The sequence below is a fragment of the Phoca vitulina genome, unplaced genomic scaffold, assembly GCF_004348235.1.
Source record: "Phoca vitulina isolate PV1807 unplaced genomic scaffold, GSC_HSeal_1.0 scaffold6, whole genome shotgun sequence".
Taxonomy (NCBI): domain Eukaryota; kingdom Metazoa; phylum Chordata; class Mammalia; order Carnivora; family Phocidae; genus Phoca; species Phoca vitulina.
In genome coordinates this window covers 47,074,630-47,102,182 of record NW_022589709.1, presented here as the reverse complement: position 1 = coordinate 47,102,182, position 27,553 = coordinate 47,074,630, and the positions used below count along the sequence as shown (strand labels likewise).

The 27,553-nt window shown below is 33.2% G+C and overlaps 1 protein-coding gene across 4 annotated transcripts in view; it reads right to left on the bottom strand.

Moving 5' to 3' along the window:
* SSBP2 (single stranded DNA binding protein 2) overlaps nucleotides 1–27,553 on the bottom strand; it is a 286,517-nt gene that overhangs the window by 44,960 nt on the left and 214,004 nt on the right. For all 4 annotated transcript variants that reach the window (XM_032404079.1, XM_032404081.1, XM_032404080.1 and 1 more), the window contains 3 exons: nucleotides 16,019–16,078; nucleotides 5,639–5,705; nucleotides 4,656–4,726 (listed from right to left, as the gene is read on the bottom strand). In XM_032404079.1, coding sequence (XP_032259970.1) covers nucleotides 4,656–4,726; nucleotides 5,639–5,705; nucleotides 16,019–16,078 — 198 coding nt within the window. The remainder of the gene's footprint in view (nucleotides 1–4,655; nucleotides 4,727–5,638; nucleotides 5,706–16,018; nucleotides 16,079–27,553) is intronic.

Sequence of the window (27,553 nt, the reverse complement as noted above, 5' to 3'; positions counted from 1 at the left end):
CAATTCCCACATCCAGGCAGTTATCAAAGTCTCTTGATTCTACCTATGAAATAGCTTTTGGAATAGTGCTTTCCTTCATATCACACTAATCTTTGTCATTTAGTGAGACTAATGTACCATTTTCATTAGTCTGTCTGACTTAGCCTTTCCCCCTCCCCATCTATTCTTCATGCTGCCTCCAGAACTATGCTTCTAAAACTCAGTCCTATATATGTCACCTAAAAGGCATGATGACCCACAATGCCTAACAAATACCTAGTCCTCAGCATGGCTCAGAGATCAGCCCAAGTCTATATTTCCTGTATACATTTCCTACTTTCCCTACTCCCAGCTATACCCTCCAGCCTACTGGATTTCTTGTGGTTCAGAAACATGCAATATACTTTTTCACTCATGGTAACTCATGGCATGACCTTCTGTGTAGTAGGTGCTAAGACGACAAGGAAATAGTCAATGAGTCTGTTAACTCCAGAGTGTAAGCCACAGTTTATAAATAAATTACCTAGTTACATGCTCTCCTCATTGCTTATTTACTTTTACTTTCATGAAATCTTATTTAAACATCCCAATTTTATGTGCTATGGGATAGAATGGTTTCTATCCACAGTTGAGTCATTAGTTAAAAGGATAGTTAGTTCCCTTAACCTCTGGATCAAGCATGGTAGTGGCACCAGCAATATTAGCAAGAAGTCTCTGAGAAGAAAATTAACCATTGGAAACAAAATCTGGATGGTAAGGTATAATAGAAATGCTTCAAAAGAACAGTCTCCTTTCATTTTTGGTCTTAGAAAATCTGTTTCGTTTTATCAAGGAAAACATTAGTCTTCTTTATAGCTCTGGACATAGAAAGACATTGTTTTGAACTTCTGTTGCCACTGCCCCATTTCCTCTGCCCCTCTTTCTATACATGTGATCATGGGCCAATCCTTCCCCCAGTGATCAACTCAACCTTCATTTCCTTATCTGTAAATTGATATCATGTCCTTTACAAGCTTGTTGGAGGATAAAATGAAATCATATAAAACACCTATCATAGTGCTTGCTGCATTAAGAGCATGATACCTAGTGCTCAAAACTTGTAGCCGCTAACTCTTTCTTGTCACCATGAGTAAGGGACCAACTTAAATGAGTCCTCTTCTTATCAGTTTCCCTTGAGCCTTCAGCCCTCACAGAATTACATGCTTGTTTATGTACTGCTTCCTTGACAGAGCATGCATACTTCTTTTCTAGATTTTTTTTTTTACTGCCTAATAGTTTTTCTTTATGTATTTGTGTCTCCTGCTAAACAATAAGTACCTTGAAGGTAGAATCTGTTTTACTCATCTTGGTATATCCAGTGCTCTGGTATCTCAGGAAATGAGTAAGAAATTATCCATTACATAATTTGATAGATTTACAAAATATTTTCATTTTGTGAATAATCTGAAGCAAAAGAAAACAGGAAGATAAGAAAGAATAACAACTGGCTTTCTGAGTGGTATCAACAAAGGCAGAATGGGAAGAGCTAATTTAGAATCACTGAATTTTAAAGCGGATGGCAGCTATACAATTCCATCTGGTTTAATCTCTTTCCCAATGCAATGTTCCTGACAAAATGGCTGTTCAGATTCTGCTTGGAAAGTTTATAAAGAGTTTTTCAATGATTGGGCAGTTTACTTTTACTCTTCCCTTTACTGAGCTGAATTCTACCTATCTGAAATTTGAAAATACAGAATCAGTTAATTCTCTCTTTACATGAGAGCTTATCATGTATTTTCATCTCACCATTTCTCTACCCCAGGCATTTCATTTGGAAATCATGATATGTTCCTACTTGTATATAACTCATTTATCCTTCCGATTTCTGGAGGAACTAAAACTAATTGGATAGTCTTGGTGAATTTTTCTTTTAACCATATGGAACCTGGTGAGCATAAGAACACAGGCAAGCAAAGTATATCTTATTACAAAAGCAAGTAGAAAAATGTCTTCAAATATGGTATTAAGTAAGATATTTTTCTTGATTCAATAGGTAATTATATATTACCACTGAAATTAAATTTAAAACAGGTAAAGAGGTGGGAAAAATATGCCAAGATTGGAGCAAACTTTTATTTCTTCATTCATGCAGTAAGTATTAAGCACATGTTTACTATGTTCTAAGTGTGCATTTGCCTTAACATTATCTAAGAATCATTAGATTATATATATATATATATTTTTTTTTTTTCTCTGTTCTAGGAATTCAATTGTTCCAATAGATAATTACTTTCTTTCTCCATTACACTGGTCTTAAGGTCAAAAACTTATGGAAATAATATCTACGATAAAAAAGAGATGTGTTTTATGTTTGTGTATAAAGCTAGAAACAATATTCTAGAGATTATTTCTATAATTCAACTAGAAAGAAGCAGATGCATTCTGTTCTTGGGTAGCATCTGTATGGTTATAATATCTACTATGAGGATTGTTTTTTTTATTATCTTTCAAGAAACACAGATAACCTTTATACAAATTTCACAGTTTATAATGCATATGTTTCATATACCAGATGTTATAGGTAAATATCTCATAAGAATCCCTCATTCCAAATTATTTTACCTCGCATTTTACCTATCTGCCATTCATATTAATATGATTCCTTTTTCATTTAAGTACATGGTATGTAGAGTTTCCTTTAACCTTTTACATTCTGTATACTGTGATTTAAAGAAGTTATTGTAGGTAGTTCTGGTTTCTGAGGTAAATTCAAACCAAAACACTTTATTGCCCTCAAATTATGAAGAAATAGATAGCAAGGATACTAACCCAAATGGCAGAAATAAACTACTTTTTTTGAGTTCGAAAATACAAGAATTCACACTTACATGATAAACTTGGGTATTAAAACTCATCAATAAGAGATTACGCACCAGGAACATGTTTTCTTACTTTCTATTGTAATTTACTTACAACACAAAACACATAAACATACAGCTAAATATTTGTAAAACATAAAGACCAGTATGCTTTCCACTTCTGCATTTTCAAATGAGATCTAAGTGTTCATATAGCTCAAATAACCATTGGTGTATCTTTCAAACACTGCAAAACTGACTCTTAACTCAGACTCTAGTTTTTAAAAGTATTGAAAATATAGGTTTGGGATGGCAAAGGCTTAAAGAGCAGCTAGCTTAAAAATCAATAAACTGAATGAAGAATGATAACTAAATTACAGGCACCATGTTTTTATGTATATTTAAAATGTATCTATTACGAAAATATTTCGGGAAAAAAATCTTTCAAGTTCTGTAGAGCCAAACTGGCTTTCTTCATTAATGACTAAAATACATATTCAGTCAATGAAATATCCTATAAATCTTATAAATTCTAATTGCTATCAATAACTTCTGATGGTTGGTCACATAAATCATCAACCCTAACATGAGTAGACATAGGGAAGAATAATTTAAATATCTAAATCAGAGTTTTATAAAATCTTAAGAAAATACAAAGGAAATACATGAGCCTAAATAAATTATTCTTTTCTGACTCTGAGGATGTCATGTCTATTAACATATGGGGTTTTATTTTTTTTCATGTAATATGGTATCTCTGAAAATTTTGGTTATAATGTCTTTCACGTTTTAATATAGTTATATATATATATATATATATATATAATTTTATGTTGGTTAGAAACTCCTAGGTCTAACTCACATTATCTCAGTGTTAGATTCTTAATTCTCTGACTCCTTTGGGCACACAACAAAATATTAATTTAATTTTTTAAAAGTAGATACATAAAACAAGTTCCTAAAACTGGACTTTTATAGCTATTCTTGGAAAGGGATAAAGAAAATAAATTAATTCACTCTTTTAACCAGCATTATGACACATTAACCTCTGACCCATAAGATAGAAATTTAAAATTCTGGATTGGGATTGGTTTCCTTAAAATATAGCATTATAAAATTAATTTGTACCTCATTTAGTTTTCCCAAGAGAGACAAAAGGATGTTTTACCAAAAATAAATGATATCCTGGAATAGCGTACTTAAAAAATGTCATGAACAGGTAGGATAGATTCAACCTCAGTGTGTGCTTTTGGAAAATTTTGATAGAGAAGTAGGCTAACATCTGATACAGACTGATAGGATTATGCTTGTTCACTAAGACCCATTTAATGTTTATTTCTAAATAGCCATTGTTTTCATATTCTATGAAGAAATAAGGTTGTATGTAAGAAATTGTCAATGGCATTCTTTAAAAGACTTATAGAAATATATTTTATGTTGTTTATTCTGTTTATATCTTAGATCAACTGTGTTTTATTTAACTTATTTAACTTACATGCTTATCTTTTATAATAATTACTATAAATTTTTTAGACTTCCTCAGCATAGTTAACAAAATGGTAATTAATATTTGTCTTTTTATAATAATTCCTTTAATGTATTTTTACACAATATATTTTTTCAAATGTACTAAAGGCATATGTGATAGCACCTGTTAAAATATGGTTTGTTGTTACATCAGTTTGGACATGTCCAGATATTATGTCCTCAAGAGTCTAACAACTATGTTATATCAAGCCTTTAATGCATATAATAAAAGCCAGCAAATGAGATCGTTTGTTTATGTATAAGATGAAGGCAAAAAAACTCAGCATCTAGCTTTTTGTGTTGATTATTTACCTGTGGTCCTAAGGGCACCATTCCTCTTGGAGGAGTCATTCTCTGCATTGGCCCACCCATATTTGGATGTCCTTTAAAAAAAAAAAAAAAGGCATGACGATATTAGCAATGAGTGCTAAACCAGGAGATAGTAGCCTCTTCTCTGCTTGGTGTTAAATCTTACTTACTAAGGGACTGGGTCATAGACTTCAGCTCATCTTGGTTTCCATGGCTACTTTTCTGCCTCTTATGACTACTTGCCCACACTCTCCATTCATTGAGATTGAATTTTTCTTCCTACTCTGTGCTGAAATACATCTCTCATACCATTTGCTCCTTTTACCTTGGAACAGTGTAATAGAGCCATACATATCTGTGGTACCTAAATATCTCTGTTGGAAGGACCTGATTATTGATTTGTTAAATTAATCAAGCCATTGGTTGCTTAGCACCCTCTTTTCCTCCTGCTCACCTTTCAGATGGACTAACCTATCTGAAAAAGGCAGAAGAAATCTTAAGGGATATAATCATTTTAATTCCCACTTGTTAGAAGTTATATAAAAGGTTTTAGAAGTTATTAGTTAAAATGTGGATATTTAGATATTTAATACTTCAGTTTCTTATGTTATCATCACCCTCGTATCATGCATAATTAAGAGTTAGTTGAGGAGCGCCTGGTTGGCTCAGTTGGTTAAGCATCTGCCTTCTGCTCAGGTCGTGATCTCAGGGTCCTGAGATAGAGCCCAGCGTCAGGCTCCCTGCTCAGCGGGGAGTCTGCATCTCCCTCTCCCCGCCTCCCGTTCATGCTCTCTCTCTCTCAAATAAATAAATAAAATCTTAAAAAAAAAGAGTTAGTTGAAAATATAACTCATCTGGCCACATTACCTGCAAAAATGCAACTGGTATAATTATGGAAGATTTATACAAATACAATTGTCCTTAAAAAATAAAGGATTTATTTGAGATTCTGCATATCAATTTCACTTTTACTTTAAAGTTGTCACCTTGTTGTCGAGTTGGGTCCATTCCACTTGGAAGTAATGGCTGACTTCCTGGGACACCTCCAAGTGCCTAGGTTATTTAGTAAAACAAAACAAAACAAAATATTCTGAACATTTGCAAAATAAGTGCTTTAACAATTCTCTTTTAAAATTCCTATAATTACAGAATGCATTTAGTATTTCACCAGATTTCTTATATTTCACATTAATTTATAAATTTTAAGGCTCTACATACCTTGTATAAGTTCTTAGTTCTAAAAAGATTCTACCTTGCTCAATTTTGTGGTAAATAAAATAAGTACTTCTTGGAAACAAGAATCTAGGCAAAATTGTCCTATTTCATCCTGAGAAGTATAATGCCTTTCCCTAAAATTAATTTACTATGGGTACTAAAATATCTAATTTTGCTTCTTGAATGTAATCGCTGTATTTTCTACAGATTATTTTACTCATTTGGCATTACAATAGCAGCAGGACTAAAATGCCAAGGGGCCAATAAATTTTTTGTTGTTGTTGCATTTTCCCTAAGAAACCATTTAGAAAAACAATACTCCAATTAAGTTCAAACAGTTTGGCTGAATGGAAAAAAGAGAACTAGAAGGGAAAAAAGGTGGAGTGATTAACAGATAGGGTTTATTTTATGAAGGGTGTGATACTGGATATATCCTGAATCACAAGAGTCTAACAGTTGTCTGAGCAGAACTTAGAGATGGACCAAACTAGAAATGATTTAAACCCGATCCTATAGAGTATACATGTACTCATTCACATGAACACATAATCCTGACAATTGGCAAGAATTTCTATAAGATTCACTGATTTAACTTAAAGCAGAATAAATCTTGTCTACTTAGTGAAAAATTACAAACATTTCAAAAGAAATTTAATAATAAAAAATTTATATGTCCAGATCAGAACTATTTTCTATTCTTTTCTTCGATCTCCTGTTGAGTTCGTAGGTGTTCAGAATGGTTTGATCCCTATCCAGCTGAATTCCTGGGACCAGATGAAATCCAGGTCTCCTACACATCCGCCATCTTGCTCCGGCCCCCCAGATCAGAACTATTTTCTTAATCGTTATCACTTGGATACAGTAGAGAGCTGCCATTTCTCAAGCCATTTTTGTAATTCTTCCATTTTTTCTTCTTACAAGCACACCGAATACACACGCTACTATATGATCTGTTCCCTGCTTATCTTTCCAACGTAATTTCTTGCTGCTGCCCCTAACGTTCTAACTTCCAGCCATACCAAACTTCCTTCAGGTTTTTTCAATTCATGAATTTAATCAACAATATCTCAATGCCTACCACTAAAAACAAAAGTAAACTAAAACGAAACAATCTCTCATCTGAAGGAACTCACAGACCTCTATGTGCCTCTTGTTGACATATTTTAGATCTCAGTTTAGGGATCAGTTCCTGGCAAAATTCTTCCATATAACCCCAGGCTGGGATAAGTTTTCCCATTTGTTTTAAAATATGTATATATATTTTTTAATTTTAAAACTTACAGAAAAATTATACAAAGCAGTACAAAGGATTCCCATAGACTCTGACACCAATTGCCCAACTGTTAACATTTCACCACACCTGCCCCTGAATCACCCTTTCTCCTTCTCTCTATATGCACTTGTTATCATCAATCTTTTTCAGAACCACCTGAGAGCAAGCTGTAGACATTATGCCTCATCACCTCTAGTACTGCAGAATATAGTTCTCTAAATAAGGATATTCCCATAAATAACCATAACACAACGTTTCCAGACAGGAAATCCACATTGATACAACACTACCATCCAAGCCACAGACCTCATTCGAATTTGCCATTTGTCTCAACAATGTTTCTTTTTACTTTCTGTGACCAGGATCTCATGGAACACATGTTGCATTTAGTGGTTGTATTTCTTCACCCTCGTCCAAGCAGGAATTATTCCTTAGTCTTTCCCTGTCATGTCCTCAACAGTTTTAGTCTGGGTCTTCGATTCTACAGGATGATCTTCTGATGCCTTTTCATGACCCACACTCAGGTCCTATTTTCTTAGAAGGGTTCCTGAAGATATCATGCTGTGCTCTTCTCAGTGAATCACCTCAGAGGCCCATGATGCTCACTCATCCCATTACTGGGGATGTTAACCTTTCTCATCGGATTGTGTTGGTGTACACCATGGGATCATTACTTTCCCCCTTTGTAACTGATTACTTTTAGTATTAGAGCTATTCCAAGATTGTCAGTATCCCATTCGTCATCAATCATTTATCAACCCACCAGCATCCACTGACAACTCCTAAGCACTAGGATAGTTGCCAAATGGAGATATCCCATGTCTGTCATTCTATGTGGTGTAGTCAGCATTCCACTGTAAGGAACAACTTTTCTTCCACCCTTCCTTCCTTCCTATTTCAATCAATGGGTTGTAATCTATTATTATCACTTATTTTAATATTCAAATATTCAAGAGTTGGCCAGTGGGAGGCTCTTCAAGCTGGTCCTTATGGTCTTCTGACATGTCTCCATCATATTTTGAGCATTTTCTTCCTTGGATGAGATGTTCCAAGTTCATCTCATATTTTTTGTAGCCTAGCTCTGAAAACAGACCTTACTCCAAAGGGCCCAGAGCCCTGATTCCCTCTAGTGGAGAACAACATTTAGACATCAAGATCTGAGATCTCAGAGTGCTCACTGTAACTTGGGTACACTACTTTTTGGCCCTCTCAGTAGATGTTGCACTAAAAAATCTGTGTATGTACACACATGTGTATATGCACACACATATACATCTATGACTAACTCTATATCTGTGTGTGTGAGGAGGGTATATACACATGCCATAAATTCATATTTCCCAGAACAAAGTCAACAGGTCCAATTCCAATGTAAAACCTCAGGATTATTTTTAACCTTCTTCTTTTTTATGTTTGTAAATACTTCTCCTACAGTGAGAAACCTGGCTTTCATTGTCTTCAATATCTTTCACTTTTTTGCTCAATATAACAGATCTCCCAACCACAACAACCATTTCTTTTTTCTGTCACCTCTGGATGACTCCTTCCTTCCTGAACATCTTAACATGCCAGGGAGGTAAGGGCTGTTTATGTGCTTTTATAGGATTTTATACCTCATTTTCATAGAACTTAAATACAATCACGGCTTATTTTCCTCTCTCCATCTCCAGTAGACTGTAAACTCTGAAGGAGTATGGAACCTATCTGTGCCTATTGGCTCAGATAAATATTTATTGAAGATTTTATTTATTTCATTTGAGAGAGAGAGAACATGAGCAGGGATAGGAGTAGAGGGGGAGGGAGAGGGTGAGGGAAAAAAACCTCAAGCAGACTCCACACTGAGTGTGGAGCCTCATGTGGGGCTCAATCTCACAACTCGGAGATCATGACCTGAGCAGAAACTGAGTCAGATGCTTAATGGACCAAGCCACCCAGGCACCCCGCAAAAATATAAATCTTTAAAAATACAAGAAGAGCTAGGAAAGGAAAGTGAAATTGAATAGGAATGAAATTAGAAAGTGGACCAACCCAACATTTTAGAATGGGGAGTTTTAAGAAGCAAGAAGTAGTCAACACTGTCAAAAGTTATTTAAAAAATGAATGAGGCGAACTGAAATTATATGACTAATTAGCATTATCTTCAATTGTGAGTCTGGAATTCTTGCTTTTTTAGCTCTGCAAGTGGTTAAAGTTTTATACTCTGGACTTAGAATCTGAATTTCTAACTCTTATTAAGGGCATCATGTTTTATCCCTGGAAATCATTTTCTTCAAAATTTTACTTTTTCCTGTTTATCTTGGAATATCAAAACAGTTGACAAAGTCTTTTAGTTTCTATTCATCACTTAAAAATACAGCATAATCTCATAGAAATGATGATTAATATCAAGTTGTCATTCAAAAACAGTGTCCTTTTTCTAAATCGAACTCTTTGGTCATCAGTGTTTGTCTTTTGGTAGGTCAGAACTCTAACTTTTAAAAGATTTTTAGGATTACCAGATGATTGTTTTGCCCACTAACAAGCCCATAATCACTACATTCCTTAAAAGTTTAACATCAGGAAAAATAAATTTATATATCTTGTGGGTTGATATTATCTTCATATTTTTAATATGCTAATCACATTCCATTCAGACTTGTATAACTAGTCACAAATTTTGACATACATTCTTTGTTCTATAAAAGATCTTCACCCTGACAGAGAAAATAACACTAATGATGAGGGCACTTAATGATAACAAACATAATATCAACAATAATATATACCTGTGGCTCATTATATTTATTATTTCACTCAGTGCTTACAACAATCACATGAGGTTATTATTATTATTATTATTATTATTAATCCTTCCTGATGATGAGAAACAGGTTTAATACAGTAGTTCGCCCTTATCCACAGTTTCACTTTCCGTAGTTTCAGTTACCCATGATATAGCTCAGTCCTGAAACAGATGATACCTCTTTTGACGTATTGTCAGGTCAATAGCAGCCTTAAGCTTTGTCACGATGCCTACATCATTCACGTCATGTCATCTCATCATGTAGGCATCTTATCGTCTCACATCATCATAAGAAGAAAAGTTAGTGCAGTACAGTAAGATATTTTGAGAGAGAAATAGAGAGCTGCATTCACATAACTTTTACAGTTTATTGTTGTAATTGTTCTATTTTATTACTAATTATTATTGTTAATCTCTTACTGTGCCTAATTTATAAACTAAACTTTATCATAGAAATGTATGCATAGGAAAAAAACATGGCATATATAGAATTAGGTACTATCTGTGGTTTTCAGGCATCCACTGGAGGTCTTGGAATATATCCTCCACAGATAAGGGGGGACTACTGCTTGTAAATAATTTGTTAATTTATTGATGATTATACTATTGGTAAGTAGCAGAGCCAAGGCTTCAAATCTGGTCAACATATTCCAAAAGTTCTAAATATAAGCCTTAACTCCTAGGATTTAAAATAAATGAAATAATATGAAATTTTATTTAAACAGAAACAAGTGGAGAGATGTCTTGCTTCTTAAAAAAATTAGTTCACAAAGGATTCATCATATGATTCCAGTGGTAAGCCCCTCTAGGAACTTAAGATTCTGGTACATATTTCCTTGAATACCGATACCTATATTGCCTCCTCATAGAGAGTAAAGGCTCACTGATGATGAAAAAAATAGTGAATTTATCCTTGCTTTTATGATATAATTCAGTTAATAATTTCAACCTACCAACATTTTGGATGGGCCCCCTCACAATTATATAAAATGAAGTAGAATCACCTAATTAAGAAAGCTTAAAAGTAGAAAGGATTTTAGAAAAAATTGAGTCCATTCTCATTTTACTGGTAAGAAAATCAAGGCAATGCCCAGCAATGCATGACTTTGAGCAAATCAAGTGACTTGCTCAAAGTCATGCATTGCTGGGCATTGCTGGCATTTGGACCTAAGATGCTTGACACAAATGAGGTCCTTTCAACAATATCAGTCATTTTTTTTCCTGCAAAAAGGCACTATTCATAAAAAGATATTAAAATGCAGAAATGTTACAGTCAGTATAGGAAAATATTTGTCTTCAAAGCACAACTCACCATTTGACATATATTTACTTATTTATTTCTCTTTTGTCTATATCTCAACTACTGCAAGTACACTATCCAATATACTAGCCCTTTGCCGCATGCCACCATTTAAATTAAAATTAATAAAGTTTAAAAAAAGTTCTATTGGGTAGTGCTGAATTAGAATGCCAGCTCCACAGGAAGAGGGATTCTCATTAGTTTGTTGACGTATGCCTACAAGTAGAATGGTGCCTGACACATAGTAAAACTCAACAAATATTTGTGGAATGATTGAATATTTTTGAGAGAGATTTTGTATAGCCCAATGAAGTTTCCAATCAAATACACGGCAATGGACTTTTTTTTACTTATATCCAAAAAGGGAATATCTGTGATAAAAATGTTATAAGATAATAAGATATGTTTTGGCAAAAGAAATAAACATTGTATCAAAAAGTTCTACATACATAACTTGAGTAAGATTGCACAGCATTTACTATGTTCAGTTTTCTTGGTTTGGGAAGGAGAATGAATTTCTTTTGTGCCAGACATTTTGAATTTGTTAATTTCCTATGTTCTACAAAGGTAGAAATTGGAAAGGGCCTATATCCCAGGATACACTCATAATTCAAAGTTATAAGAAAATAATACGTTTTCTAATTTTTTCAAATAATAATTTAAATATATTAGTAGTGTAATTATTATAATAATAAAGAAATGCAAAGATCTCAATGAAGAAAGGGATATTCTGAACTGACCAAAAAAATTACTTTATGTTTTCATTATTAATCACTAATTTATATTAGACTTGTGCAACATTTAATTTTTAAAGCTAGAGATTTACTATAGTCATCCTTAAAATTTCAGCTATAAGACTCCTATTATTTATTCAATGTAGAACATACTTCTCTTAATGCAGCTGAGGTCTAATGTTCTTACATTGATATCATTAAATAAAAGTAAAATTCTACATGTGGAAAATTTTACCAAGACAAAATTATTGGGAAAGGACATGCTAAATGGCATTTATCCTGAAAAGAGAACATAAAGTGTACTTTAAAATATAGGTACCTTGTTATAGGAATATGTAAACTTATTTTCAGTGTATGAGTAAACATCCCAACAACTTTTTTTCTGCTCAAATGCCTATTGGTATTTTCTCTATGTGAAAAGCAATGAAGAAAAATCCTTTTTAAGATTTGCCTATCCTTAGCATCCCCTATGTTTTTCCTTTTATCATGTAAGATCTATATATTCAATATTAATGAAGGATAATCTTATATATTGAATAACCAGAAGAATAAAATATCTGTACTTTTACTTACCTATTCTATAATTAACCAATAATATCTTCTTCTAATCACAAATGAAATACTGGTTCGATGCAAATTTTAAAATGCAGAAATAAAAAAAAGAAATCATTCATAATTCTATTATCCAGAAATAAAGGACATAGTCTTTATGGTCTTTGACAAATGTGCGTATGTGTGTGTGGTGAGTTGGGGAAACTGAGTTTGTACAGTGATATATAAAAGGTGATATACTACATGTGCTTTGTGACTTCTTTATAGCTGGTAATAGATCATAAACATTTTATCCCATCAAAAATTTAATTCTATAACATGCCTTTTAGTAGCTGCATACTATTTCACCATTTGATTCCGTCATCATGTATTTAACTACTCAACTACTATTGGAGAAATACCTTCGAGACTTTCAGTAGAATGGTCAGATGCAGTGTGTTTTTAGAATACCAATATCAGCTTTAGAATATAAAATGGTCAACAGCATCAACCACGTCACATACCTGTTTACAGAGTTTCAGGAATGGTCAGAAATAAAGGATAAACTAAAAATTCTATGGAATCAATAAATCAGTAGTTTATTCTTGGTGTCACTCATTAACAGTCTCTGTATTTCTGGCTGCCTCGGTTTCCTCAGCATAGTGTTGAATAAACACTGTGAACTTTTCTGATTAAACTTTTATCTAAGAGAAGGATAAAGACTTGTTCTACTCCAGGTTCTGGATGCTGCAACACCAATGACCTATTCTGACAGTTGAGCCAATTTCAGTGTAAAACTGTATAGTCAAATATATTTTTTGGACTTAATTTCTATGTTTCATACGTTTTTATATATATTTATTCTTTGCAGTATATTTTGCACTATATGCTGCAAATATTATTTGCAATATATTCTTTGTATATTTTTGTAATTCTACTTTTCTTCCATTTTTTAGAGAACATTACCCCTTCCTATATTTTTTTTGGTAGAGTGATACTATACCATCTTCCAAATACCCAGTCCTATAAATATACAACTAGTATAAACCATTGTGAATTTAGTCTAGAACCATAAAAACCATCTCAGGAGAACTTAAAATCTACAGCCTAATCATTAGAAATTATAAATTCTGAAAAATCTGTTTATTAAAGGAATATCTTTTACATATTCAAAATGATTATTTAATACCCCTGGAGAGTATTTCCCTTTTTATTTTCTTAGATACAATCTATCAGAAAAACAAATTTTAATTAGTTTATGATCATTCTAAATAAAGATGAAATAAAAAAATACTTAACATATTTGTGTTGTTTTTATATGCAAGATTCCAATTAATCATCAAAAATAGTTTTTCCAATTCTACTTTAATGACTACATAATAAAATTGAAGAAACATTCTGTTGCTTGAAAAGGTCATGATCCTAAATAGGTTAAACATTTCCTAAAACAATATGTTTACACTATTAACACAATTAATTTGCTCAGAAAATTCTTTTTAAAAATAGTATAAATGTAAATTATTATACATTAGAAAGACAGATGCTTGAATTAATAAAGTTTAACTATATAAAGTGTGTGTGGGGGGGGAATGAGTGGACAAAAAGAGCCACTCAAACAAGAGTATAATTATTTTAAAATATACTTAGGTAAAGACTGTTTAAAATTCTTGAGGAAAAAGAGCCTGAATCATATTCTTTCTTACCTTTAAAATTTTAATTGCCTCTTTTAAAAATCCAAAGGCATCATGTACTTGCTCTTAAAAAAGTTTCAAACAATCTAGATTTACCACAACCCATTCTTCTTCCACAAAGTGTGTTTTCCATTTTATGAGTCTCGGTAGATATGGAACCCAGCATTGTATTTACACATGGTAGGCATTTCAACAACATCAAATGGATCCAATTCCAATAATCCCATCAGATTTTCATCATTGATATGGAATATATGGAGCCAAAAAATTTTAGTAACACACTTGCTACAAGAAACTCACATTTCCCTAATTCAGATGCTCAGGAACCTCTTAGATCTAAGTAACATACAAAGCTATGGATGGGGTGTCTGAAATATCATGAAGACTCCAATGAAAGATACAACTTTCCAACGTTTAGAAGGAAATTCTAAAAACTCAGGCACCTATATAAGTAGATCTGACTGTTAATATACACAGGTTCACCCACAGAGAAAATAAAATTCCCATATGTTGGAAACACTTGGCATCTGTGCACTTCCTTTTCCTATTTCATGCCATGTTTCCCTGGCCCTACGTACTGAATGCAGATTGGGTGTGAAGGGAAAAGCTCCTCCAGCTGCTAATGTGAGGACTCCCAGCACTATAACCATGAGAGGATCCAGCACTGCTGCCTGTTTAACGTTCTCCCTTGGGGGTGGATGTGGGTGCCGGCATCCTTGCTGTGCACGAGAAGCAGAGAACACCAGCAAACTGGGACACTTCAAGGACACTGCATAATTTCAGCAAGAGTTAGGAGAGAAGAAGCAGAACTCTGTTGCTATCAAATATGCTAGGAAGCGCAACTTTCTTGTTACATTTTTGGTCAGGAAGGAAGTTTAGATAGAAAGAGAGTAAGAATGAGAAAGAATTTACTGGAATAACAGGGCTTACTTTAGATCTTGGAAAATGCTGAGACATACAATAACAGAATTAAAGGAAGTAACAAAACAATTACTCGACATAAATATTCCATAAGATTAAGCATTTAATTTCTTCTTGTGTTATATAAATGTACATTTTCTGTATCTTAAAACTAAATTATAAACTCCTTGCAAGTAAAAATTGTGCTTTATTGTCTTCAGCTAATAAATATTTCTGACATTGATAAAAAAAACTATGTAAGAATAAAAGCTTATGAAATCTCAAAGAGCTCTAGTAGGTAAAAAGAACTGGAAGATCTATTGCTAATGATTTACTTATTAATAGATCTAACCCTTCTAGAAGCAGCTAATTATATTCTCTATATATCATTATAACTGGGGAAAACTGATAGGAGTATTATAACCATGATATTGAAACCATATTATATAAAAATAAAGCAAAGTATGTTCATAGAAAATTTTATTGTCCTCTTTTAAATAACCGTGTTTAGCATTTACCAAAATTATATATATACACATACACAATTAGGTTCAAGGTATATGGTAGACTTCAAGGCTCAGCAAACTTTTTTTCTGTAAAGATCCAGATAGTATTTGAGGGTTACAGGCTACATATGGTCTCCACCATGACCATTCAAATCTACTGCAGTGTAAAAGAAGTCACAGACAATATGTAAATGAATGAGTGTTGCTGTTTTCCAATCAAATTTTATTTACAAAAACAGTCAGCCAACATATGGACAGTAGTTTGCCAATCCTTGAAGTAGTTTATGTATTACCAGAAGTAGCACTAAATGGGATAGAGAAAGGATAATTTAATATTTTTATAGGAAAAAAATATTCATGACATTTTAAAGATATTTATTGATTCTTAAAAACAACAACAAAATCCATTGACTTAAGTAGCACATGAATCTTACCTGGTTAGGTATCCTCAGTGGGGGCCTTGGACCTCCAGGGTACCGAGGTGACATAAAAGGCTATTGAAATAAAACAAATAAATAAACAAAACAAAACAAAAAAACAGCACAATGTAAAATACGGATCTGAAAATAAACTGTTTTAAAGAATTTTCGAATTATACAAAGCATAAATCAACTTATTTCCCCATGTGGTTGCTTTCAGGAGAATGAACGCTTTTAAGAAAAAACACCATCCAATTTTTTATTTTGTAGAATATCTGGAACATTTTCCAAAAAGAATATAAAAACATCAAAGATGACTAAAGTAACTAAAGCAAAAATTTTTTTAAATGTTAATTATTAGGAATTTAGGCAACTGAATCTCAGCAAAGACTTCAGGAAGATGCTTATTGGCCATATCATTACATAAATTGGGTTCTGAACATACACTTTGGACTCATTCAGTTTGTTATCAGTTTCCTTTAATAATTTTAAAGTTGCTGAATTTCTTCACTTTTTCTTTCATACCTGTTTACAATGGCAAAGAAATTTCTTTTCCATAGGTTCTTTCTGGTGAAAAGAGCTTTGGCTTTCCTTTTTCAAGTGTTCGTTATAATTCAAAATTGATTATAAATTTTAAAGTTGAAATTTCTTTGCATATTTTGAGACTAGCAGGTTATGAGCTGTGTACTTTTAACAAAAGAAAAAAAATTGGTCTTACATTAAAATTCAAGTCAATTTATCTTGTTAGATAAATCAGATTCTGCTAAAATGTGCTGACTCTGTCAGTCCAAAAAAATCTGAAAAATATCCTAAAAATAACATTTTAATTATTGTCCAATGTTGAGTGGGAGAGTATTTTTGATCACTCAGATTCAGGCATCAAATTTTTCAAAGTATATTCCTAACATTATTCAAAATTCCACTTTTACAGAAAAATTATATAATTTTGATTAATTATGTTACACTATAAAATTTATTATATGTAACATAAGTAAATTATCAACTCTAAATGGTGGAATATCATGAAGTAAAATATTAAGAGTGAAGTAATATAAATTAAGGATCAATTTCACAAAAGCTTGGCAAGCCAAATTTGTAGTACTTTACATAATTAAATTCCACATTTATAACGTATTTTCTATAAACATTTTAGAAACTGAGCATGTAGTTCTTGGCTACATTTTTAAATTAAGGTTATTTTAAAAAGCAGCATCTGAAAAATACAATCCTAACAAATTTATGCTGTATGGACTGTTTCTATAATATCTTTTGGAAGATTTGACAGACCAACAAGAGGAACTTTAGAGTTAAACAAGCAATTCAGTTTTTTGCTCACTGTGTTCTTACATGTTAGTCAGACCATTATTATATGTTTTTACATGTTAATCTTTATGTTAACCAGGAGATCATTTTAAATGGACAGAAACACTGGATTATTCAGGTAATACTGTCACCTCCAACTGATAAAACTTAAGTGAATTTTCCAATTTTAACATTTAAAGAATGTTTAGTTTTCATGTATTTGATCAAAATTGTTTCTCTTTATCCTTTCTAGACTCTAAATAGAATTAGTTAGTTAACTATACTGCCAACTAGAAGCTTATCCCAATATTCACACTCCCTCTGCTTTATTTCTAGTGACCTAATTTCATTTATGGAACTGCCTTTTAAATTCTGGACTCATTTAAAAAAATTAGTAATTAAATATTGTATCATTGGTCTTGGGATGTTTTTCTTCCTTTCACAAAGTGATATTTTATGACACGTTTATTAATACAAAGTGTATCAATTTAGTTTTTGAAACATGGAGAAATAAAAATAAACCTATATAAAACTAATAATTCCTGTCTATAAAATTCACTTTGAAATGGAATCCAAGGTAGAAATTATGTTAAAAATATTACTAAATACCAAATGCTGAGATAAACATTGAGATGGACCTTATTTGAAATAGAATATTTGAGATTTGCATATTCCTCTGAATGTAAAATGATGTTTTCAGTGTTAATATAATGGACTATCTGAAAAGAGAAATTTCTCTAATCGATGGTACTGTGAATAAAGGTATTTTAATGGGATTGTCATACTCTCCTATCTGACTGTGAGGAACCATCAAGGGACTACTGAGAGGGAGAGGCAGAGCATGTGGTAGCTGGGAAGCTATAGACTTCTATAGAGGAAGGTTGGGAGAGAAAAAGATTCTCTCTTTAGTTAATTTATTTCCTCTTGTATGCCCTCCTCCAAGTTCAAATGTATGTCTTTTTGGCAAACAAAAAAAAAAAAAAGAAAGAAAGAAAAAAAGAAAAGAAAACCACTTTAAAATTCCAATCTGTATCAATCCAATTAAAGGAAAAATGACATAAATCTAGTTAATTGGGATAAATATCTACTACTTTTACCTAAAATACAAAGATTGCTATGGGTAAAGCACTTTTGATATAGAATTAGTGCTGCGATAACATAAGCTGTTGCTATTCAGATTGATCCTTACCTTAAGTTACCTAGTTAACCACATAGGTCCTCACTTGCCTACCTGTTGATGTATAGACACAGACCGAACCCACAAGAGTGTGCATATTAGCAACTGAGAATATTCAACTAATATTTGTACTTCACCATTCAGAGGCCAATTTCCTTTCAAATACAATTCAAGATATTAAAACTAGTTTAAATTCTTTAGCGGTAAAATACTAATCTAAGAGGTTACCAACTGATAATATAAAGTGTTATCTACTAACAGACATGTCAATACTCTCTGCATTAATAGCTTGGGAAGAACAGGTTCTTCAAAAGAATTTTTGGCTATGAAATACTCTTTATATTTGGGGGGAAAAGTTTCTTTTAATAGTTTGGGCATTAAAATATTTGCCTGAAGGTGTCCTGATGGTGAATCAATATTTTAACTGGAAAAAGCCTTCATCTTGACAAAGCTATTTATAATGTGTGTGAAAAAAACATTTGACCGGGAGTCAGGGCCTGGGTTCTAGTTTTGCAATAACACTAATTAGCAGAGGGGCCCAGGGCTAAAAAAAACCTTTCAGGGCTTTAATTTTCTCAACCATAAAATGAGGGAGTTGGGTTGGATAATCTCTAAAGTCCCTTAGAAAAATGAAAAAAACAAAACAAAACTCCATGATTCTGTGTCTTTGTTAATTATCTCCAGCATTGCCCTTAAGTATACGGATTTGTATACTGTAAATAGCTCTAAATATTTGAAGTGTGTAGGGGTGGGAATATAGGCATATGCTCCTAACTCACAAACCACTTTTATCAAGGAGCTGGAGAAACATATTCCCACGCTTTCCAAGGAAAAGGAAAACCTAGTTAAAGAAAAAAAATGATGCACTTTGTTCAGATCAAAGGTCAATCAGAAGAATAAAAAAACCTGAACTTATCAATTAAAAGGTATACTAGCAATTCTTTAATTCAACAAATCTGTGTTCAATACCTACAAAGACACTTCGGGTAAGTCGTTGGACATTTCAGTGAACAATGCAGATAAAAATCACTGCCCTCTGATTAGGATTTTTTAAGGTTCCAGTCTTGTAATTAATAGGAGAAACAATTTTCTGGAAAAACTGTTTTTTCTATCAGTCCACTAATTTGAAGAAATAGAATGTTCTCTTCACCAAATGGTAAGTATCAATGAAAACCCACAGAAAATAATATTTCAATCTGGTGCCTTCCCTCAGAAGGCATAATTACATCACCCTGACTTGATAGAACATGTGTTGCTATGAAGGAATGAAAATCAAGGCTATCCTTTGATTTTGGAAAAAAGTTTTCCAAATTAGGCAAAACTCACAGAGTTAGGTTCTTTATAACACAAGATAAAATGAGTAGCAATGTTAGTATTCTGACATATGGAAACTACATTTATAGGCATAAATTCTCCTTTCTACATGTTTCAGCTATCTGCCCCCCCCAAAAATGGGATAACCCAAAGTGAAAGGAATAAAAACATATACAAAGCCTGAGAATTCAATAAAATTTGGTGACTAAATGAAGGAGGAAAAAAATTCTAATAGAAATACAAACCAAATGTCCATCTCATTTCCTCTAAGTAGCCTTTTAGAGAAAAGATCATACTATTTAGAATCATAATTTATTTCGGAATGAATGTCATTCAATCTTAAAGGATTATTATTTTCCATTATATCAAGAATTATTCATAGAATTTTAAACTTCTGCTTCCCTCAAAGAGAGATTTTCTTTTATTCTTTGCCCTTTCTGCTAGTGGAAGGTAGTCTGTCTCTTCTTATTTGGTCTTTCATAAACCCTTAGTGCTTTATCTCAATTCCCTAAGAATTAGAAGGAATCAGCCCTTTCTCTTTCCTCACGCTAGTTGGAAGTTATATTGCTCAGCATGATTCTTTTCCTTCTCTGAAGATCCCAAATGTTCCCAATGGAATTGTTTAATAATTTACCCATCCTGAGAAATAAGAAAATAGAAGTGAAGGCTGTAGAAATACAGAATAGAAGAGGAAAACTAAGGACATTAGTGACAAGATTTGACAATGCACTAGATATATGGAATGAGAGAAAGAGAGGAATCAAAGATAAATCCCAATTTTTGGCTTGAGGTTATGCTTTTACAGAAGTGGGGAAGATCCAAGGTTTAAGTGACTACCTGTAATCTGACTTCCGTGCTAGACTGGGAGCTTCTCGCAGGCTGGTACCATAGCATCTAATGTGGTATTTAGCGCATAGTAGGCATTCAGCACATTTTTTAAGTGAATAAAGAAATCTGTGGTATCACTATGTAAAAGGAGAATAACACAAGCACAGAGCTCGAATATTTCAGTTATGGCTTTAAGGGCATTGGGACATGGGAAGAGATTTTCTTCCAATTGTGAACCTTTGTGTTATTGTTGATCCAAGATGAGTTTTGGGGGGACATATATATAAAAATATTTGATTTGTGGGGCGCCTGGGTGGCTCAGTCATTAAACATCTGCCTTTCGCTCAGGTCATGATCTCAGGGTCCTGGGATCAAGCCCCACATCAGGCTCCCTGCTCCGCGGGAAGCCTGATTCTCCCTCTCCCACTCCCCCTGCTTGTGTTCCCTCTCTCGCTGTGTCTCTCTCTGTCAAATAAATAAATAAAATTAAAAAAAATTTTTTGATTTGTAAAAAAAATAAAATAATTTACTCATCCTGAAATTACAGGTGCTAAGAACCATTTTAAGCCCTAACTTCTTTTAATATATATGATGAAACTATACATTTTAATGACACATTGCTCAAATGTTAACTTTAATATTTTCTTTTTAAAAAATATTTATTTTTTTTAGTATAGCTTTAAGTATATTTGAGTGTAGTTGACATACAGTGTTACATTAATCTCAGGTGTACAACAGTGATTCGACAAGTTTACACATTATGCTATTCACAAGTGCAGCTACCATCAGTCACCATAATATTTTCTAACATTTTAATTGTTTTTAGAAAACATATAACTATGATTTATCAACACCAGAATATTCTCTGTTTCTTGAGACTACCTGTATTCTCCTTTCTCTGCCAAGCAATTTCTACTAATCTCCCTAGGGACAGTTTAAATGTCACTTCCTCTTTGAAGAATCTCTATAGGCTCCGCTCCTTCGACTTCTTAGCACTTTGTTCATACCATTATCATAGAGGATTCAGTACACTGCAGTATAATGTGTGCCCTGATATGAAGGAAACCCACTTCAGAAAGAACACAAAACCATATCAGAGCAAGAAATTATCTTAATGTCAAGGTAATTAATCCATAAAATAAAACTGGTATTTCCAAGAATCCTTAAAATTGATGCAGCAATATATAAATCAACTTATCTCTCTCTCTCTCTCTCTTTTTTTTTTTTTTTTTTTTTAGAGGGAGAAAGTCAGGGTGGGGGGCAGAGGGAGAGAGAGAATCTTAAGCAGGCTCTACACCCAGCACGGAGCCCCACGCGGGGGTGGATCTCACAACCCTGAGATCATGACCTGAACCGAAATCAGAAGTTGGACACTCAACTGACTGAGTCACCCAGGTGCCCAAATCACCTTGTATCTTATTTTAAATATTTCAACATGGCTTTAGAAACTCTCTATGTATTTATTTTTAAAGACTATTTTTAAGTAATCTCCACACCCAACGTGGGGCTCAAACTCAACCCCGAGATCAAGAGTCATATGCTCCACCAACTAAGCTAGCCAGGCGCCCCAGAAACTCTTTAAATATTAGTCTCTGAGAATAAATTGATAATAAAGAAATTTAAAATCATTAAAAAATAAGTTTCTTTAAAATGCCACTTAAGCATTTTCTACATACTATTTATATACTATATGTAACACATACTATTTTCTATGTACTATATTTTCTTTTATAAGCACAATTTAGACCAAATCAGTGAAGAAGAGAAGAGTAATACTGATATCTTTAGAATGGACAAATGTAACATTTAGAAGTTTACTCTTATGAAAGAAGTCTGAGGTATGTTCTAAATAAAACACAATTTTATGGGACTTATCTAATGTAAAGTAACTGAACTTTTCTGAGGACAAAATTATTCATGTGAAGTTTGCTTCTAATTTTGAAAAATATAGTAACTTTTTAAAATGACTGAAAGAACACAATTACCAAGTTTAAGAAAATATGAACTGACAAAACAATTTAAAAAATGCTCACTTAAAAAATGACTTCCTCACAGAATTACTCAACTGAAGTTTTATAGGTTTTATATTGTACAATTATAATAAAATCTGACTTAAAAATTTTATTTGAATGTGACTTTTGGACATATTTTATAGCAGAAATATACTTTCTAGAGTTTACTAGGTCAACCTCCTTACTATGTAAAAGGAAACCAAGGACCAAATTGCCATTTTAGTTTTCTTATAGAGATAACATCCTGCTACAGTAATAACTTTATGGAATGAAGGCAGGTACACATACTTCATTCTTATTACCAACTGACCATAAATAAATTGCCTGACTTGGCACTTCCTCCTCAGCCCCCCAGCAACTGTGCAACCATTCACTTAATGCAGAATTCTTTACCCTTGCTACTACTCAACCAGGAAAAGCTGAAAAGGCAGTGGTATTTCAGGTAAGCAAGTTAATTTGTGTATAAAGCACTAATTAGCATGTGCTCTTGATTCACTGAACTAAAAGAAAAATGACAACTGAAATAAAATCAATTTAGTAAGCTTTAGCCCTCTTTTCTTACATATTTGTGGTAGAGTTTTGATAATATATGTTGTCTTTAGTCCACTTATTAGTGTTTTTAAGTCACACGCCAAAAGGCAATAGAAGATGAGTAGGGAATGGTGATAAATGGATGTGGTACTATTAGAAGAGTATCATCATCATAATCAAACTGTTCATTATAATCTGATAACTTATAATGAGGTTCATGAGGAAGGAAAGGAAGCAGTTAGCATATTCTAAGAGAGAATGTACAGAGTTGCATTCTTTGAATATTTGGTTGGTTCCATAGCTGGCTCATTGAGTAAGTGAATGAATAATAATGATGGAAGAAAACAGCAAAAGATTGAATAAAGTTTGGTTCTGTTGCATAAAATCTCACCTGACCAACATGTCTTGTTAAAAATAGGTGATATCTCTTGCTATTGTAAACAGGAAGCCACGGGATTAGCATAGTCTATCTGGTTTGTCTAGTGAGTACATGCTTATCAATTATGTATAGAAGGGAAAATTCTGCTTGCTTCAATAGGATAATTTATATCTTCCAGAGGACCTAATAAAAACAGTAAGGAACAAAGTGTCGACCCCAAGAAGATACTGAATTATAATTACAATATCCCTATCAACAACATCTAAGAGAATTTCTCATGTAGATCACTAATAAGGCCTTTTACCCTCTCCTACTCCTTTTAGGTTTCTTTTGCTATTTCTGGGGTGTCAGGGTGGACAAAAATGTTTCTTAGTTTTACAAATTGGCAGTATTTAGTAGCCAGTTTTTGGTATAAAAGGATGTCAGGTTAACTTACATATGATTTGGCAAAACAAAACAAAAAAAAGTGTGGTATCTTAATCAAATTTTTCCTGAAGCAAAGACCAGCCTTGAGAAGTGCTACCAATTCCTCACTGCAGTTCAGCTCTTAGTTGTCTCCTACAGTGCGGCACTTACACAAAGGACCCTACCTCATCTTTTTAGACTGCTATCTATTCAGAGAGAGAGATTCCCTCAGGCATGTTGAAGCTTACATATTTCTTTCCATTAAGAAAAGGCTCAGCATTTGAGTAAGAACATTAAACATTCTGTCTTCTTATCATATTGTCTTTAGCCCATAACCATCTCTAGTCCAAAATCTGTAAGAAAATGGTTATTTGCCAAAAAGTAATTTGCTTCCATCACCACTTAGGCAAAAACATAAGATGCAAAGTGACATATAGGCAGAAAAAATACTATATTAATTACATAGAGACCAAATATCTAGCGCACTTGATCTTGTGCAGACATGACTTTAGACAGATTTAATCTTTCTTCTGATATTTTTGATGTACTGTTTAAGCAGACAAAGGGAATAATACACAATTCTATGACATGAAAATCATTCTAGAATCTTTCAAGGGAAAAATTTCTTCCCAAGAAAATTTTTGGAAATGTTAAATATGGCAGATTCTAATTATTTTTTATAGTCCTGGAAAGGTAATAAAAATATGTTCACTATAAGATTTTACCCAAAGCATAAACATTCCTTTAAACACTAAATATTACCTTTTACTCACTCTGTGTCATTTTTCAGTTAATTCAATTCTCTTTACTGTACAAGATTTTCCTACATAGATCTCTTTTTTTATTTTTTTTAAGATTTTATTTATTTATTTGACAGAGAAAGACACAGTGAGAGAGGGAACACAAGCAGGGGAAGTGGGAGAGGGAGAAGCAGGCTTCCCGCCGAGCAGGGAGCCTGAGGGGCTCGATCCCAGGACCCTGGGACCATGACCTGAGCCGAAGGCAGATGCTTAACGACTGAGCCACCCAGGCCCCTCATTTTTTTTTTTTTTAAGAGAGGGAGGTGGGAAGGGGCAGAAGGAGAGGCAGAAGAGAGAGAATCTTAAGCAGGTTCCACGCCCAGCGCAGAGCTGACTTGGGGCTTGATCTCACAACCCTGAGATCATGACCTGAGCCAAAATTAAGAGTCAGATGCTTAACCAACTGAGCCACCCAGGCACCCCAGATTTTCCTAGTTAGATTTCTATTCTCTATTTTTCAATTCCCTATTTCACTTAGAAGTAAATCTTCTTTCTTAATTGTGCTAACTTTCTTAAACTCATGTGCTATCAACAATAAATATTGAGAATATTATTTTGAAAAATCTTTAGTGTTGTGACTTCTGCATTTCACTACACAGCCATCTTTCATATAGTAAAAATGTTCACATATTTTAATTTTTATAATTCCATGAGATGCTTCATGAGTTTTCCGTAGAAAAGTAATGAAGCATAAATTATACATCAAATGAATTTCGTCAAAGTTATTTTACAATTCATATATCTTAATTTGTTTAGTTTCTTTTCTGTTTTCCATAAAAACCTCCATCAGACATTACTGACACCCCAGTGGATAAGACACTCTTGATTAACACATTTTAATTCCAACTAGTATTAAACTAATTTAGCTCACAAAATGACATACTTGTGCTAGCGCATTCTGCTGATAAGCATAAATATGTAGCTTATCTCCCATACATCTTAGATATTCTATCATCATCAACACTTAATTAAAATAACTCATATAAAATAACTGTAAAGTATTACCAGATCCAGTTTCCTAGATGTTATTTTTGTAAGGCTAATCCAATTCAGCACAGTCTTATAAGCAGGTTGATTCTTTTGATATGGATTTAGTCTAAGCATCAAAATTGCTCACTCACATTATGGGCCTTTTCAAGAAGATGACACTATTTCTCAAACCTTCATTACATATATTAGGGGTGTGTGGCAATGGACTTCTGGATTGTGAATCGGGACCACGCTGTCTGCTGGTCTAATAAGGTATAAAAGTTTAATAACATTCTATAAAAAGCTTTAATAATTTGTTTTAGATCAATTTATATTCACAAATACATATAGACACATTCTGTTGTTGTTGTCTGTGAGGCAAGTAGCTGGAGTCCTACATGAGCTGAACCTGGCTCTACGCTGCCTCCCACTACTGACTGAAGTCACAGCCAGATCAACCTATCTTAATGTATTAAAAAAATTACATTATGGGTATGAAAATACATATTTGGGATTTATAAAAGAAGCTATAACAATCATTTTTCAAAAGCACTCTTATTTTTTCATTCAAGAATGCAAAAGTATTCCATTCTTCCTTTTCCCTATTTTATATTCATACTTCCATATAAATGTGCCCCAGATGAGAGTATAGGAGAGACGTATTTTAATTTACCTAAATGTACCATTGGAAAAAAAGAAAGAAAGAAGGAAGAAAGAGAGAGAGAGAGGAAGGAAGGAAGGAAGGAAGGAAAGCATGCTACTTTTTTCTTATCCTTCTGATAATATGGTAGAGAAGATTCTACTGATTAAGGAATAGTCTTTTCAAATTCTCAAATAGCAGTAAGAACGTTAAACAAACTGGCCTGTGGTCATGGTCTTCTAATACAAGTGGCAGATTATATATATATTTACTTTCTTTAAAAATGAAACGATACTCTCATATTCACTTGGTTACTTACCTAAATACATAAAATCTATATTTAAAGTTACACAACTCATGCCTAAACTTTATAGAATAATCTTTCTACAGAACAGGTTTTTATAGCAATTGGTAATGCACCAAAAAGTCTGTTTTGAAACTAGAGCTTACTAATTTGACTAATGCTAGAATGTATATAAAAAAAGCATAATGAGAAAACTCAAATTGCACAAAGTGAAGTTATTTCTCCATCTCCAATTTAAAATAAACATTTTGATATACAAGTCCTAAATAGATATATGTACACAAAATTGATAAGACAAATTCAAATGGAAAACATATTTATGGATGTCAGGGTAATGTGTAGAATACAAAAATGACAGAAAACAGGTAGTATTCACATTTGCAAGCACTTGAAGTAATTAATTCTATTTTACTCTTTCTTGAAAAGCATCCTACTGTTCCGATTACTCTATGCCCTGGCATTATATCTTCTACTTAAGATTATACCTGCTTGCAGGGTATAATGGACCATCCCTGGCAATAGCCTATATGCTCTTCTTAAAGGAACCAGCAGAGCTGTTTTCTCTGTTCCTCGGCAGGAATGAACAGTTGATAGTAACCAACACTTCACTCCCAGCAACATATCTTTGCCCCCCTCCCCCTCCAGCCACTGCCTCATCTCTTGCTTTCCCTTTAGAGCAGAACTCTGAGTTGGGCACACTTATTGTCTCCAATTTCTCTCTTCCCTACTTTTATTCAGCTTCCATGCCCATCACTCCACGGAAACTGGCCTGATCAAGGCCACAAATTAAATCCTTGTTAAATCCAATGGTCAACTGTCAGTCCTCAACTAATGTGAACTATCAGTAGCATTTGACACGGCTGATTATTCCTCTCCTTGAAACATTTTC